This window comes from Oryzias latipes, chromosome 17 (genome assembly GCF_002234675.1).
Source record: "Oryzias latipes chromosome 17, ASM223467v1".
Lineage (NCBI taxonomy): Eukaryota > Metazoa > Chordata > Actinopteri > Beloniformes > Adrianichthyidae > Oryzias > Oryzias latipes.
In genome coordinates, this window is record NC_019875.2 from 25,622,546 (window position 1) to 25,640,942 (window position 18,397).

Below are 18,397 nucleotides of genomic sequence, written 5' to 3' on the forward strand. Positions count from 1 at the left end.
TGAAGTGAAAAGATGGCTCTGTGGATGTGAAGTGCCGGTGTGAGAGATTGGGTTACCTCAGACACTCCCAGTGGATCTCCCAGCCAAATGGAGCTGGATCTCACGCTTGAGCGCACATATTGAATGCCATAAGAGGTCTCTGAGGTCTCCTTCAGTGGGAGGTATGTGCAGTCTAACAATGTGGAGTTTTCACCAAACTAAATTTTGCACCAAAGAAGAGCAATAGCTCGACACTGGAACACAGGGGAGAGGCACCTCAATGCGTATTTGGGCAGGTTGTTCAAACAGGATGAAATATGATATTCTTACCCTCACAGAGTGCAACATATTGCACAGCTTTAGCAGAATCTCATGCGTCTTTCCTATAGCTTTAACGCAGGCTGCCACTTTTTCTCCAGAGTACTGCAGGTTTACAGGGATAAAAAAAAGAGCCATTCAACACTAATCCTGGACAAAAACAATGCAGTTTCAGCGACTCCCAAACATCTGGCTCAATGGCTTTGTTTCGCTAATGACTGGCCAGGCTCTTCCCAGCATTGAGTGCCACTTGCATTAAGGTTATGCTCGGCTGATGACACCTCAGAGAACCAGCCATGCTAAGTTATCTCTGAACAAGCTATCCATTCTGGTGCTTTCTGATGGAAGAATACTTGGGGGCCGTGTAATTATATTGCTTTAAATGAACCCCAGAGAACCTCCTGCCAAAGTGCCCACAAAGTCTCACTCTTGGGCGAGAGTCAGGAACACAGCTATGCACCGTGTGTGTGTGTGTGAAGCTGCTTAGGCTGGCGTTAAAAAGGAAGGCTGCAGTGATTCTGATACGCCTCACAAGTGAATTTAATTAAATCATAAATATGAGCTGGAGGCCACCACCCAATTTAATGTAATGGATGAAGTGGGCCAGTCCATCTCTGGCAAAGTGAAGTTCTGGATCTGTTCAAATGCCCTTGAAGCTTATTAAAAGTGTCTGGCACGGGAAGATGCTAGCAAAGTTGTTTAATGGATGCCCAGCTTGCATTTGGTGTGACAGTTAATGCTGGACGGTACCATGACTGATAAGAATGAGGGAAGTGTTTTACCAATCCAATTTGTAACATCCAATCCTTCACATGGAAGTGGTGCTTACAACTGCCAAAGGGCATTTTGATAAACCATACACGAAGTATATATTAGAACATTAAATAAAACGTTAGATTTTTAATTTAACAAATAGCATTATGTTCCTAACAGTGTTTTGGTTGTGTTTTATTTTGAAAATCTGGTCTTCTTCATTTGTCAAATAATCCCCTATTTTCACCTGTTTATGTGATCTTTATCTGCTCAGATGTTTTGACTTGTGGCGTCAAATGATACATTTACATGTAATAGATTCCTTTATAAAGTGGCTTATCTCATTAGAGCATTGGTTGCAGTCTGGGGTATTTGTCTTTCTCAAGGACACACAATCGGATATTTGTACAGTATCAAGGACAGGTGCTAAACCACCTAACAACTGACATCCAGCTACTTTGCCTCTTGAGCTACAGTCTTTTCAACTATTAACCTCATTGTCTTAGTATTAAGTGCATTTTCCTGTAAGTTCTTAACTTTTACGGATTTTTCTCTTCCTCTTAATCATTTAATTTAAGCTAAATATGTCAGAAATTAGAGTTTCTTTTTACTTTTCTCTAGTCTTTCACGTTCATTCAAAACCATTTTTTTTAAATCTCTAATCAATTAGGAATATAAACATGATAATACTAGCCATCAGTGGCAGACTTTAGTCTAGTTTAGGGGAATAATAGTTTAGGGGAATAATAACAGCAGTGGTTGCATTCATTATTCTTTAAACAATCCTTAGCAAAACAGCAAATAAATTACTCATTGGCTTATTTTTAGACCACGTCAATGTCAAGAATCCAAATATTTTGATAATAATTTAAAAACTGAAATCACATTTAATTGGTAAAAAAATGTATTTTACATTATATCCATTAATTTACTTGGAAAAACATCACATTTATTGAATGGCCTAATTTGTTAACCCCTCACTTCCTACAAAGGCCAAATGACAATTTTCTGTCTTTTCTTGAACTTGTCAGGTTTAAGAAGCAAAGAAGAAGCAAAAGCACTAAAGAAGCAAAAGAAACAGAAATACTTGACCGAAAGATCAAAACAGTAGCATCAATAAAAGCAATAAAGAAATATTTTTAAAGTTACCATTTTCTTACCCTCCCTTCACCTGTCCTCTACTTTTCTGTCCCTTTTCTCATTCTTGACTTTTGTTACCTGCTTTTAGAGTTTTTTTTTCTGTTCTTGTTTTTCCTATTTTACTTGTCTTCCAGCTCATTTGGAAGTTTGGCAACAAAAGGACTTATCCCAAACCCACCCAAATTATGTCAGAATAAAAACTAAAAAGAATATAGGGCTGGAACCACCCTGTCTGGCAATGCTGCTTCTGCTTGCTAACTTGCAATTGTTGCCACTTGCTGTTGACTGGAATATCCCATTGCTGCAGATGGATGGGGAAGACAAAACACTTGTGACATTTAAGTGATTTGGGGATTTTTTGTGACAGTTAAATACTGATGGTCGTAAATTTGATTTTAGACACTTTTATCAAGTGTTCAGCTCAGGGCCCCTGGAGTGTTGGTGGCCCCAGGCGATCGCCTACCTTTGCCTAATGGTAAGTCCGCCCTTGGCAGTCATTTCAAATTCCTGCTTAGACTTTCTGAGGATTATAATACTTTTTTTTGGCTATGTTGTATACAGACTCATTTCTTCATTTTCAATTCTTCCCTATTCCTCTGAATGCTAGAACCTATTCCAGCCACCATAAGGTGTAGGCAGAGTACACCCTGGACAATCTGCAGTTCCATCACAGGGTCACATTTAGACAGCCAACAACAAACACTTAAATTTACTATACGGGAATTTAGAGTCATCAATGAACCTATGAAGAATGTTTTTAGTTTACGAGAGGAAGCCGGACTACAGAAGAAACCCACACATGCAGGGGGGGGGGGGGGGGGGGGGGGGTCATTCAAACTCCATACAAGAAGTACCCAAAAATTTCTCACTGTGAAGTGAGAATGCTAGATTATTACGAATGTAACAGTGTAAATACATTGAATGCATTTTTTAATAGAATTTTTAGTTTTTTTTAAACTAGGTGATGAAATCAGCAGCAATGAGGTGACAGATGATAGGGGATGCAGTGAAGAAGACTGATGAGACGCATCATGTAGATCACAACCCGCTAGAGCTGAAGCTGCAGGAGGGAAACCAGCAACTCCTCCTATCTGCTTGGGAGGAAGAACCGCTGAGGTGACGCCAAAGTCATTCCTGCACAGGAAGTCCACACTGATGCTGAGGGACGCTGACCAGTGGTGGTATATGAGCGGCAACGTTGAAGATTTTCACAATGGAAGAGCCAGACTCAAAAACTTAGAGTGTAACATTCACCTGTGCCTACAATAAAACAGCAACTGCTTTGCTGCATTTCACAGTTGGACTGAAGGAATGCACACTTTCAGCTTTGAAAGGACAATTCCACTGAGCTTTTGATTGTGTTTTTTTAGTTCATGGTTTATTAGTCCTGTCAGTCATTAGAGTGAAAATACTGGAAATAACTGTGTTGCATGAATAAAAATATCTTAATGCTGGAGATGAGTACAGGTGTTCATACAGTGCTGTTTGTTTGCCAATTAGTGACAAACCTAAATTATTATGTCCATTTTATGTGCTACTGTCAAATTTACTTTCTCAACTTTGTTTAGCATTTACTTGAATACAAAAACAATTTTTTCATAATTTTAAATACATTTAGGGGTTAAGAAATCATCAATACAAGTGTCTTGAAGCATTGGAAATAGCTCCTCAGCTAAAAGAAATGCTGCCTTCTTATTAATAACTATAATAAAACTGTTTGAAATATGTGTCTTAGTTCCTTTCATATGTAATGGCCTTTCACTCTGCTGTTCTTATTTGCCATCCCTCCAAAGACTTCTGCCCCCCTACTGCCACCCCACATACAATGTTCTAGCTCCGCCACTGGAGCACACAGAACCAACATGATGTTATGACACAAATACAACATACTATCTTAAATAAATTGCTGGGTTTTTGTAGCACTTGTTATTCTTGTTAAATCTGTTTTTGTTTGATTTAGATTTCGTCAAGGGTTGTTTTGTAGATGTAGTCTTGTACCTTAATACGCTTCTTGTCTTCATTCAAAACGATTTCTGTTATTCAGTTTTTAGTCAAACAATGTATATAGTATATGGGAAATTGTTTTATTTTACAGCAAAAAGTGACAGACATATAAAGAGGAGATTGAAGTGGTGCCCACTGTGTATCTTTAAGGAATTTGTTGCCTTGTTACTTACAATAGTAAAGGCGCACAAAGGTGCATTGCTGTCTTTTTTAACCAAATCTAAAAGTCTCAACCAATATTTTCCTGCTTGTGTGTCACTTTTGATGAATCATCTGCAGAGACAGACAGATGCTAATGTCCCATTCGGAAAGGCAGAGGAATCTTTTCCACAGTCCCCCGGAGTGTTGGAAGCTCCCTAAATAGACCTAGCGCAGGGGTGTGTAGAATGGGACCGCACAGGGTGATGGGTAATGGAGTCATTAATAACACAGACCTCCCTCAAGATGCTTCGATGTTCGTTAGTGAGTCATAAGGGAGTTAAGAAAAATAGAATGCAATCTGATACAATGAAAAAAGCAGCGTAAGCTTTTGATGATGATTGTCTTTATGCTGTCATAGCTCTTCTCTGATGGGTTAATTGTGTTTTGCCTCTCACACGCAGAATCCCTTCAGATGGAGAGACGTCAACGCCAGTTCCTTATACAGTTTTTAATATTTCCATCACATGTGCAACACAAAAAAAGACGAGGTCTGCCAAATACAGAGCTCCATATTTGTACAATACATTTTAATAACATCGGAGACAACAGTCTTTTTGCAGCAGGAGATGGTGATTTCCTGTAAACTGGGTAAGAACAATTGTCAATCAAAATGTCAAAACATTAAAGTTTCATACAAAAGTGCATCTCAGGTTCAATGAATTCCAAGAATTTACATAACAAAATGAATTAAAGTTTTGTTATGAGGGTCTTCCAGCTTTTGTAAAGGACAATAAGATGCTGCAAAAAAGAAAAAAGAAAAAAAAAAAGATACGAGTGTGGGCACTCTCCAGGAGAGCCAAAGACTGGGCTTTGTAAGTTTATCTCCCAAGAGGGACGCAAATTCTTCACGACCCTGAAATTCAACTGTTGCAGATTTAAAATACATAGTGACATAAAGCATTAAAAAAACACAAATTCCAGTAATCTCCGAGCTCCACACAGTAAACATTAATAACAGAAATGTACAGGTTGAATCAGTGGGCTTGAGATTTCCCCACGCTCTCAGAGCCACATGGGAGCTTCACGCCTGTGTTCACGAGCCAACCAGAGGAACTAACCTTTTCAAATCTGTGTCACTGCATTTGCATATATCAGCATCCCTTCCCTCTGTCCTGTTTTTCTCTTCTGCGTTGTTTTTTTCTTTTTTCATGTCCACCGCCTCTTGCATGAACTCCAGCGCACGCAGTGCAGGTCCATCGCTCACTGGTTCCCTGGCAGTCGTACTGCTGTTTGACAGACTCACAGACAAGATTTTTTTTATCTATCCTGGTGAATCAGAGTTCCTCCATCCCATAATGAGTGACCGTGTCTGGATACAGAGTAACTTTTAGCGCAGTGGGAGTGCCACTGATGAAAAGAGTCCTTCTGGGAACGATTGTCAGTTCCTGCAGTTTGCTTCGCTCTCAGTGACACCCTGTTCCTCCTTTTCGCAACTGCTTAAGATCCATCACGTTTGACTGACGTCATTTTTTTTCCTTTAATGTTTTCAAACAAACATTTTTAGCTGTACATTGGCAAATACTGTATAAGATTGCAATAGAGCTGAGGTTAAGCAACACATGAAGAGGTCTATGTACAAACAAGTTGGTCTTTTCTTTATTTTTATCATAATGGTTTTAAAGAACACAGTTTTCTTTTATGTCCATTCCCTTGTTCCTTTTATGTTCTTTTTTCCTTCCTGTGGCATGGTTTCTTGGTGTGACTGAGTTGAAACTTCAGTGCAAGACAGTCAGGGGGGAAACTGCCCTGATGGTAATTGGTGGTCAGTCATTGTTCTCGGCATCATGTGATCCTTCTGCTCCGCCACGGCGCTGAACTCTGCCATGTTAGCTGCTGTGCTGAGTCAACGTGTGGTTCTGCATGAACACAAGAAGGCACAGTGGAAACATGATCATTACATGTATCAGGTAAAGCTTTTTTCCCAGTCTTTCGTTTCATGGTATGCTGGTGAGATTCCTTTAAAAAAAAGTCACATTTTCACTTCTTTGAATTTATTTAAAGCTTCACAATTTGAAAAAAATGTATTTTGGTCTTGTCTAAATGTAAGCATAATTGGTTTTGGTTACTGCAGACCCAATTTACTTGACAAGTGAAAAATTGGTAAATGAATCAATAGTAAGCTAGCTTTGGGATTTAGCATCTTTAGGTTCTGGTCCAAGGTCTTAACTGTCCTTACGAAGGGATATGGGTTGTCTGCAGGCAAAAAACTGTCTAACTGGGATGCACAAAATATTAAAGTCGTAAACTGCTTGGTGAGCCCATCTAGAGCAAAAATGGTTATACACATTTTATTTTACTGCGAGTGACAGGTTTTAGCAAACACTCATATAACACACAAAGGAAGTAGGTGTCATATAGAATTTTCATTTTTAAACCCCTCCAAACCCTTCGCATGGTGGTCAATAAGTGGAGTTTATCTGACAAGTGTGTGCTCCCTGTGCTCAACCTGATTGTTACAATTTAAAACATTAGGCAATCAGAGTGTAGTTTGTGGCGGCATCCTACAGCCGTTTTTTGGGCACCTAGGTCTCACCTGCAGCACCCTGGCGTGCAGAACCCAGTACCACTACAGTGCGGCGTAAGGGCACCGTATGACAGCATCATCCGTATGTCACAAGTGCTTGTAACTTACATTAACTTTATAAAAATATAATGATACACTTTCCACATGCACAACAATTGTACGTTCAATTTTCATGACGTCCTTTAAGATGACCATATGAGTCTCAAGGGAACAGCAAAACACACTTGTGCTCCTCTCAAGATTCAGCCATACCTTTCTACAACCTTCCATGGACCCGGACAACCCAAAAACATGCAGCCCCTATACAGGTCAACCCCCCTGTACTGATGCACGCAACTGAGGTATAACACAAAGACACAAAACCACTGACAGACTACCAACTATTCCTCCCAAAGCCTGCCGACCGATCAGAGCCTGTATCCATGGCAACAAATCCATAACAAGGCATGGACACACCTTGCAGAACACCATCTTTGAAGACCTGTTTATGCAGAACCTAAATTTTACAAACGTCCAGTGTAGACAATAAAAAATGAGAAATACCTCAGGAGCAGGTGAGGGAAGAGATGATTTTATCCTCCACACTTTTATAAGTATGTCATGATGCACAATTCACTATGACAGGATATAAAATTGACAATATCAACCCGCTATGCTTGCCTCAAATCAACGCAGGCACACACACAGACTAGAGAGTAGTAGTGGTGGGGCAGCTGTGCCAGGTTTTTTAAAGGGAGTGTGGACCAGGGGGTGTGTAACTGGTGTCCCTGGTGGGTCGAATCCAGGTCATCTTTTGAAGTGACTGCTAATCCCTTTAATGCAAACTACATGCCCCACTTGCTGCGCTCCGTTTAAAACACGGCCTTGGACTCTGTACACTGGCACGGACTAGACACACCTGTCACCGAGTCATCAGCACGCATGCATGCACAAACACACGTGCCCCGGCGCAAGCTTGCCTGTTGTCCCACACACAGCCACACAATTCAGTGTGTGAAATTAAATTCATCGTGTGCAAGTGGCTGTTAAGTCTAGCTGAGCCAAAGAGGGGTTCTGAATCATTACTGCAACCTGAGTCAGAAGGTATACTAAAGCAGTCACCTTCAGTCGTGTTGGTGCAGAATCCCTTGGGCAGTGCTGAGACGCCTATTAGCCCCTCTTGCAGTCATCCCTTCCCTCTTTACCCTTTCAGTTGCCTTCATACAAAGCATTTAAACACCATGACAGCTTTCCCTTCAGTTTGGGCGATTACTCCCCGACAGGTGGGGTAATAAGCTGTTTGACGGGGAGCAGGATTGTGACCCCTGCACGGGTTAGCGTAGCTCACCTGGGCCTCACTCTCCCTTTAAAAAAAAAGAAAGTGGCTGTGGACAGCTTCCCTCTTCCCCCTCTTGCTGAAATAAAGCTCCTTTAAGTGAGTCTGGGAGGAGACTCCCCACGGGATGCTCTTTTTCCTCACCTCACCTCCTCCTCCTCCTCCTTCCCCCCCAACTCCAACCCCCAGTGAAGACATCCTTGGTGTTGCCGAGGAGGGACAGGAGCACTGCAACCTTATTAATGAATGCGGCCCATTACCCGTCAGCCTGGCTCCTTGGCGACTCCCAGAAGCCCCTGCAGTACGTGACTTCAAATGGCAGGATATTGACACGGGGAGAGCAAAGCGGCGAAAACTGTGTATGCCTGTGTGTGTGTGTGTGTGTGTGTGTATTAGTCTGTGGAAAAGAGAGAAACACAGAGAAAAAAATTGTGCTCAACTGAGTGTGCATGTCTTTGTGTGAGCCGCCAATGTGTGTGTGTGTGCGCGTTTGTCTGGACCCCAAAGGAATGTAGCTCCTTGGATATAATGTAGGGCTCGTAACAGCTATTAGAGGGGAAAATAACCCCTCTAGGGAATAGTTCCCCCTCTGAATGTCCCAGCTCTGTCTGACACACACTGGATTCTACCTTTTCCTTAAACATGCCAGGAGTTTTCTCACTGAGGGCTTTCTCAAGGACAGTGTAAAATGACTTCAGTGGCTGTGGCAGCCACACAGACTTAAGGGAAATAGACAAAAAAGAAGGGGGAAGAATGTTGAAAGAAAAGGAAACGGATTCCTTTATCTTTGTGGATACTGAACTCTGCAGAGTAGCTATAGACTCTTTAAATGTGGAGTAAAGGGGGATAAGAAAGCGGCAAGGGAGGAAATTAACTATCCGAGGTTTTTCAGGTAAGCAAGTGTTGGATGAGTAAAGTACTGGCGTAGACAAATTTGATAATAAAGGCACAGAAATGTCCACAGCCTCGACACGGAGGATGCCACTAATGGTGTCACAGTAAAATCACTGCAATTTAGGATTAGATGCCCTCCATTAAGCCTTTTAGCTCTCATCCTAATTTTATTCCCTGTGAAACTCTGCCTTTCCCCATGTCATCCATTTCCCTCCCTTCCATCCAACCCTTAATCTCCTCCTCGATCCTTTCAACCACCTGCTGGCCACACAGACCTGCTGCAGGGCCCGGTTACCAGCAGTGCTCAGGTAAACCATGGCGCTCAATTCTCCACTAAATTAAATTTCGCACTGATCGATAACTCACACCCACTTCCCTGTTATGAAGACCGGCTGAACAAGCTCAGAGAAAACCTCTCCTCCTCTCCTCTTTCTCGCCGGCTATGTGCCACCGTTAAACCCCTACTTTCATCTGATTACATCACCTCACCGCAACGCCTTCGGGGGTATTGGAAGGGAAGAGAGAACACCCGGCAGGGGTCTTGTGTACCCATGCAAACAGGTGCAACATGTCTTTGGAGTTCACCACTTTTGCTGAGAGGGGGAGGAAAAATGGGGAATAGCAAAAAAGTGGGAGTGAGCGAATTGGCTGTGGATTTGATTCATAAACTAATCATTCTTTATGTAGCTCCCTGTTGCTCTGGCCTCCACCGATAGCACCCAGTCTCCAGTGAGGTAACGCAGGGGCATGTCTTACATCAGCTCTGCGGATGGGGGCCAGTGGACTTGCAGGCACAGCCTCTCTTTCATCAGATCTTGCTACGTTAAGAAAAAATCCTCAGATTGTTCAACATCACAGGCAGAAGATGTAAAGCTTAATGGTTACACTAACAAAGTTTGATTAGCATAATGGTAGTACCTGCTGAGCACATGCTAAGTGGATGGGGGTTATTTTCAACCTGGTGTTATCGAGCATATAGACTCTACTTACAGAGCTGGGTGAGCAATAAGGACTTTTTTTAAGTCATGGCCTTCCTTATCAATCTTTCCCCAACAAATAAAGCCGTGTGCGCTTTACAGAAGTGAAGGGTTCACCAGTGACACAGCCCTCGAGAGCTAAATTATTTATATTTTTGAAATTGCTGTAATTTGTTGACTTCACACTAGAGACTACATTTCATGTTAGATTTTTCAAGGAAAAGGAAAAAAAAAGATTCAAAGAAAATATTAAAGACCCACTCAGATTATAATGGTGTTTGTAACACGATCTTGACGCGTTTTTCTGATGATGGAGAATATTTATTAATACAATCGAGCTTAAAATTCCATTTCCAAGTACGTCTTTATCCAAATCATTGATAATTTGGAGCAGACAAACAAATTGGGGGGGGGGGGGGGGGGGGAGCACAAGCTCCACTCTGCAATTGGGAGGGGAATTGAGGACCGGGTTGCTCTGTACCAGCCGTTTTGCCCTCAACTCAGAGGCAAATTTCTAATGAACTACTGCCACTCCGCAGAAACTATGTCCTAAAAAAATGACACAGGTCTAAAACGGGTCTTTTCTAAGAAATAATCGCTTTACTATTTCTTTGATTACTTAATTTCAGCTTTTCTTATGGTAAAGGTGCAGATTCGTCCCAAAACAACCTAAGCAAGCAAATAAGCAAATATTGTCAGGCACAAATAAAAAACAAAAACTATAAATATTATCTGTTAGGACTCTTTTTGAAAGAATGGAGCATGTGGACTTTAAACATCTGTAGTTATCACCTTAACATTGATTAATAAATAACAGCATTTTTTATTTGTTGATATAATATTACAGCAAATGTATTTATTAATTTTTATGTGTTCGTCGAGTTAGTTGTTGTTTAACCCTTTAACACTGGAAATGTCGCAAGTGAAACCTGTAAACTCTCCGACATTGACGTGATCAACGTGACTCAGCTGATTCTGACATGGAATAAAGGCATCTTTTCTAAGTGACTTGTTTACTAAGCACTTTGCTACACAACAAAAACAGGCCCCTGATTGACAAATCAAAATGTCTCACCCCATTGGCAATATAATCTGCCAATGGGGTAGGAAAAATGGTCTTACCAAAAGCGTTTAATTTACAAAAACAAATTCTAGTCACTAAAACAAATTTTCTCAAACTAAGATCATTTTACTACTGAAAACCCTTTTTGGTAAAATTATTTTCCTTGCGAGACAAAATAATAGGACATTTTGTCTTGAAATAGGGTTTTCTTTTACTTTTTTAAGATTTAGTTTTTACAGTGTACGGTAGTGTTGCATACCAGCGCAAGGTATTTTCTCCACTTCAGAATCTGCTGAAATTACGTTAACATGCGAAAACGGTTGAAGAGTTGCAATAGTTGAAGGAATAAAGCTCCAGCATTAAAGGGTTAAAGCAACTCTAGAAAAGGACAGAAGTATTGCATTCAGCCTCAATCTTTAACGACGTGTTGAACCTGGTTTGGTATCGACTCCTTTTGTGCTTTCCTTACTGTTGACCATGTCCACTGAGGGAGTAATCTTTCTGCTCTGACCTCAGGCCAGGCTTACTACCGGCGAGTTTGGCCGATGAAGAACACAGCCAAATAAATAAATAAAACAGCAGTTGGCATTCTCCACAGTCATCACTTATCAGGGCGCATAGGAGGGTCGACCCCAAACACTGTTGTACCACAACCAGCCTGGTCTCCTTGGTAACAGACTGTCTTGTTTGAGGTAAAGTGCCCTGGGAGCCGTGGTCACTCTGTGACAGCAGTAGGCTTGGAGGCAGAAAACAACAGCTATGGATTCCATCCAGTTTCATATCTTAACACAGAATGCTGTAGAAAACTAAATCCATACCGTTTGGAATTCTTTGATTACATGCCTGACTGCCCCATGGAAATACTTCTGAAGTGTAACCAGAGACGATGGACCACCCTTTTTTTTGTGAGCTGGTACTTTGTACATCCAAATGATACTCATTACCCTGTCTAAGTAGACAAGTGAATGGTACTAAAAAACACACTATACAGAGTTCCTGCTGTTTGACAGAGGTAGCAAAACAACTGCACAACTGCTGTGTTATTATGGGGCCTCATTAAGTGAGGGGAGAGAGTGGGAGACGGGGAGGGAAGGAGGAAAGGCGATGGCGAGAGGGCCAGCAAGCAGAAATAAAAAAAATAAAAACACAAAAGAAAGATCTGAACTGTGTTTTGAGGTGATCGCAACCCGCAGATGCCTTCCCAGCCCAAATGAAGACTATGACTAAAGAACCCAATTAAGGGCTTTCTTAGGGGAGCCATCTTGGGAGGGGGATGGGTCTTCCTGGGACATGAGCCCTGGGCTACATCCTCTAATTAGCCAGAGCGAGGGGGGAGGATCTCTGCCTGTCACTGGGAGGGAGATGGGGTCCGTGGGGTTCTGCATGTCAGTCCCAGAAACAAAACACAATTACTTTCACATTTAACCACTTCAGTCGGGGACAGCCTTTGACTACCACAGACCCTACCCACCCCATCCCCATCGTAGCCGTGACGGGGTCAACATCAAAAAGAGTTCACTCCTGGCCGACATTTAGCTTTTAGCTGATCTGTATACGTTATTGTACTTCTCTTTACTCTACTCTTTTACAAGCTTTTTCAAAGTTGAGTTGATAATTTTTTGTCTTATTAAGAACTAGAAGCTAGAAATAGGGGAATTATTATAATAATAATAATTATTTACTATATTATATAAAAATAATGTATTTTCATCCTTTTTGAATGCTTGTATGGAATTCCTTGTTTTTACATTTTGACGTTTTGTTTTAAGATTACTTGTCCCACCGGGGCATGTGATGCATGCTTGGCATAAGGTGTTCAGACTGAACGAGCAGGGAGGGGTTTCCTCTTCTTTGTCTTTTTCTACTGTTTACTAGCGCATGTCCTCCAGTATGTAACTTCTTCTTCATGATCTATTTTTCAAACAGTTGGCACTTTGGTGAAGCGTCACTTTCAAATCCGTGTCCCTGATTAGTCAGAGTTCGATCCGGTTTTACTTTTAACGTGCGTTCAATAGCTGTGGAGCCAGAAAAGCATCTATATAATGTGCGTAGCAGCACTTGAATGCAAAAAATTTACTTGCTGCATGGATAGATAATTTTACTTAGTGATATTCTTAAAAAAATGAGTGATCTTTGCCTTTTTTAGGCTACCTCTCTTTGCTGTGGTCTGAATGACGCAAAATTGATCGAATTCATTATGTTTTCCTTAATCTCAGTGACAGAACTTTGGTGTGCTTTGGTAAATACAGAATTCTAGAGGGAATAAATGTTGTAGTGGTGTTCACTCTGGCCTCTGTTGCTGTTTGTTAACATCAGAGCCCACCAGGCGCCTACGAATAAAACCTCTACAGAGGGAAAAATTAAACCCGTGGTAAATTTCTAAGAAGCACTTTCAATGGTGTTTATCAAAGTTGCTGAAAAAGTCAACAAAGAAAAGTAAAAGAGACATTTCTGAGTAAGAGATCCGGTGACGGATTCCAGTGCGCTACACCAAGCATCTCCTCTTTGTTTGGATTTAACTTTCCCCAGTGGCGCAACAGAGGAAAAAGGAAAAAAGGAGAGCTCAAAGGCTTCTGGGAGTTTTTGTCATGTCTCCCTCCAGACAATGTGTTTGCATGCACATATCAGACCCTGGGAGAGTCTCAGACAAAGACAAACACATGGAGCACGCACACAGATGTATACCAGCAAACATATTCTCACAAGCACACATTTAGAAAGAAAAAAAATCTCCCTGGATCATTAGGTCTGTCATGCTGTCTAATTCTCATACACCTACAAAACTGGAACACAACTATTGTGATACATTTCTAGTCAACTAAAAGTGTTCATATCCCCCGTCCGCAGTGCAAAGCAGTGTGCACATAATTATAAAAAAAAAAACTTAAATATTAATGATGGTGCCTTACAAGCCACTATTATTTCCTTTTTCTAATTGTTGTTTTATATCGCGGTGCGACTTTCTTGAAATAGTGACAGGATTCAAAGCACCTGGGGTGATGAAGAAGAAAACAAGTTGTCATATAAAAGGAAATATAAATATATATATGCAACTTTCAAATGCGTGAGAAGCTGTCACACTTGGCAGATCAAGACATTCAGAGGAAATTTGGTGTTTGAATGCCACATGGGGACAAACGCGCGAAGCTTTGCTTTTGTATGACACATTTGGGACTTGGGGCAGTTCGGGCATTTTTGGGGGCATATTTTAAAATGCATAAAAAAAAAGAACAGGAAAACTTCCTGGGAATTAAGTCTCCTGCGTGGTATAAAAGAATGAAATGATTTCTAAGAGCCGTCATTGACAGATTCAGCAGTAGCGATCAAAAGCTCCAAAGCTATTTTTCCTTTACACCTTGTTATCTCTCAAAATATTCCTGTCTTCCCTCTTTTGCAGGTTGGACAGACATTGTGACAAACGTAGCTGTTTACACTGACCCGGTGACCGCAAAGCCTATAAATATGCTTAATTAAAACGGTAGAATTGGTCACAGCTAGGCAATAATGGCTATCACAAGGGGAGAGGAGAATCTCATTTGTGAGGAGAAGTAGAACATGATGCAGATGTGCGTTTGTCACTTTCAGCACTCATTAAGGCCAGAGGCTTCAGATTGTCTTTGAAGGAATCCTTTTAAAAAAGACACACCAATTAAGGTTCGTGTCCTGGGGGTGTCTGAGGAGAGGGAGAAGTCATACAGGCGACTGCCCCAGTCCTTTTTACTCCTGAGTTGATCACAGCACGGCTCAACACGTGAGTTATGATCTCATGTCACTTGCAAGGAATGATAATCAAATTTGAAAATGGGAGAGGGGGGAATTAAAATCTCATGCGGAAAATGCCATTATCACTGTTTTGCAATCTCATTGTCAATGTTTGGTCAAAAGGGAAGCAGGGCTGGAGGCGTGGAGCTGAATCAGTGTGTTTGTTCAAAAATAAATGTTGGGCTCTGGCTAAAACTGTGCCTCCATCAGTTAATGGAGGTGGCTAATTAGGCTCCAGGTTACAGAGCTACAGTATGTGAAGCTGGCACAATGGGACAAGAGGACAGTGGGGCTTGTTTGGGTGAAAATATAAAGTGAATCTGTGTGTGCTAGTTTCTCAAAGGGTGGGCAGTAATTGAGGGTCAGAGAGACTGCTCCACAGCAAGTCTAGTTGCCCTCCCGATCAGCCCCTCATGAAATATCTAGACAGGGCTCCATATTTTAATCGTGTGAGGAAAGGAGAGGATGTGAAGGAGTGGGATGGTAGAGGAGAATCCCAGGGAGAGATTCCGGGGGAATGGTGGTCTATGTATCTCACAGTTTGTTTTATTTTTTTTCTGGGGGAAAAAGTAGCATAAAGAAGAGAAGTGGAGGAAAAGGAGAAGCAGAGTGAGTGAGATTATTCTCCACTGGAATCTGGATTCTAGGGCACACAGGCCCAGGAGTCAGTCAAACCGGCCAGTCTGAGGGGGGTGCCCAGGCGGGGGGTCCTGTGAGGGCTGATTAGATGGATGCTCTCCCATCATCCATCTCGACAGGCTGGCGAAAATTGGCTAGCCCCTTGCAGGGTAGAGTTCACGGAGGGAGGCATTGCGGGTGGATGCGGAGTGGTGCACCGGATACCTGTCACAGCCTTTGGTCCGTTTCAGGATCTCAGCAGCAAATTAATAAAATATCTTTCCTGCTTCCCTTTACCTGCCGTGGCAGCTCTCCCTCTTGCCGCTCATTCTCCCAGCTTGCTCCGGCCCTTTGACCCCTCTGACTACTGTGAGAGATGAGGAGCCCGGGCAGCTGGCGAGTGAACCAGTGTCAGGGAGAAAATAAGGAGAAACTCCAAACTCAGGACTTCGTGGAAAGAAGACAGCTCCACTTCAGACAGATTGGAAAACGACTGCCCCGTGTCAGCAAGACATTTTGATGTACGATACTTAGGGAAATGACAACAAAACAACTAAAAACAAACCATGTTCAAGCTGTGGATGCTAAACAAAGTAATGTATCACTGTTTTATTTGGATGTGTGCTCTACAAAGAATTATTTTGAAAAAAATAAAAATAAAAAATTCAAATGACCAAAATTAAAATCTAGATTTTGTGTTTCTTGGTTGTAGATTCAAAAGGAAAAATGGTTTTATTCGCTGATTGCAGATGTATTTGAGAGCATGTCAGCATGCGCTTCCATGGAAGTGTCTTCAGAGCAAGGAATAGGTTGAGGATAATGATTGTCTTTTCCCCAAGCTCATTCCTGCTCTCCTTTCATAACCCCTGCTTCACAACAGAGTGCCATAGGACTTTCATGTTACGCTGTTGTTTTTTTCACATGGAGTAAAACAATATAATCATGCATGAAACATCACCTCGGGGAGGTGGAGATCACTTCATTTCAGAAAATGTCAAACACACACACACAAACGCAAAAAAGTAGGAAAACATCCCCAGGTTATTTGAGATTGTTTACAGGTATCTGCAGCTACCTTTCCTATACAGAGAACACTTGTTCCAATGAGAGATGAAAATGTGACAAATAGGTTGGACTTGAAATGAATGAAAAGCCCAGAAACTTACAGTTTGGTGGCGTGTCAGGTTTGTTAAATAATCTTTCCGCAGTGGAGTTGTGCGTTGGCGGATCAGGACTTGTTTTATTTATGTTAACGATGCTCAGATGACCAGGAGATAATGATCACGTTCACCTTCCTCCTGGCAGCCACGCACCTGTGCTTACAAGCTGAATCTCAATATGAAAATCATTGCCAATCAATGCATACGTCCTCTGGCTACCGGCTTTGAGTCAGCGTGCAAAAAGGATGTGTTGAGGAGCCGCTTACTTCTATCTGCACATTAAGGCAATTTAGGAATAATTTTAGTTCTACTTTTGAACTTTGCGGTTGGAGAATATTCATATTTACCAGCTCCAAGCAGCTACGGAAAAGATTCTGGATATTAGAAATGTGTCGTGTGTGTGTGATACCGAATCCCCCAAACAAAACAGAGCTGCTTGAAAACACCACCACAGTGAAATAATATAATAAGGTCTGTTTCATTTTTTCACGTTCTCCAAGGACCGGAGAAAAAGATTGCAAGAAAATGGATTATCTCTGTAACATTGCGAGTTCATAAGTCCAACTACTAACTTTGTTGAAGGGCAGATATGGTTTCCCTCAGGACGAAGCTCATATTTAGCCATGAGGCCTCCTCTGTGATTAGGAAGAGCGATGCAGGCACATTGACTCAAGCCTGTTTTTGCCTCTGCACTGTATGTAATTACTTCTTCAAAAACGAGCATTCCACTAATCCTCTAATTCCAGATATTTTAGTGCTCTGTTGGTCTAATAAGCAAATCAAATCATATCTGCACATCACAAATGAGTTTGAAAACGGACTGAAATAATTCCTTCTGAGTCGTTCGTCCCAGTCGGGATAGAGGATAGCCGGCGTGAGCTGAGGCAGTGTTGACTTTTTGTTATGCTGTTAAAGCTTTCACTGTTGCGTCTGGCAGCTCGCAGCTTACCTATCTCATCCCTATGGCTCACCTGTAGCTCTGTCTGAAAGAAGAACTTCTGTGGACACTGGGAGCAGTCGTAGATCTTGTCCTCCTGGCCGTGGGCGGAGAAGATGTGCTGCTGGAGTTTGTTGGCCTGAACGAACACTGTGTTCATGCGGAGAAACACAAGAGGGGAAGATATGTTAAAGTTGAAGAAACTTGATACTTGCAAAGATTCAAAACTTTGTACTTAGACCTTCAAGATATTTTACCAATATTTTAACTTGTCTTTGCTTTACACCTTTCAAAGCATTTCTCAAAATCTGCACAGTGGAGATTTATTTTTTGTCTCATTAAGAGCTAGGATCTAAAAATCAGGGAATTATGATTAAAATGAGTCAAAATCCTTTGGCTCCATAATCTTGACAGTAAAAAACTTGATATAAGACTCAAAAAACATGAAACTTCTTGATTTAAGGAAAGCCACAAGCCATTTGTTTTCATTTTTAATTGCATTTTTTCCTAAAGGTAATAAGAAGAAGCACTGTGGTTTATGGTTCAACTAATATTATTATTTTTTCAATAATTGTTGAAAAGTAATATTGGTTTCATTGAACGGGTTTTGGAAACAAAAATGAGATATATATTCTAAGAATGCCCTTAGCAAAACATAGTACACCCAATCTTGTTTTATTAAGTTTTATTGAGTATATACTATGTGTAGTGAAGTATAATTACTTCTTCAGACTAATTTGGAACATAAAAAG

At 41.3% G+C, this 18,397-nt stretch overlaps 1 protein-coding gene across 3 annotated transcripts in view; it reads right to left on the reverse strand.

The window, feature by feature from the left end:
- Positions 1-4,828: 4,828 nt before the first annotated feature.
- znf521 (zinc finger protein 521) overlaps positions 4,829-18,397 on the reverse strand; it is a 97,614-nt gene continuing 84,045 nt past the window's right edge. For all 3 annotated transcript variants that reach the window (XM_023965488.1, XM_023965487.1, XM_023965489.1), the window contains 2 exons: positions 17,680-17,795; positions 4,829-6,251 (listed from right to left, as the gene is read on the reverse strand). In XM_023965488.1, the coding sequence (XP_023821256.1) occupies positions 6,222-6,251; positions 17,680-17,795 (146 nt within the window). In that variant the 3' untranslated portion in view covers positions 4,829-6,221. The remainder of the gene's footprint in view (positions 6,252-17,679; positions 17,796-18,397) is intronic.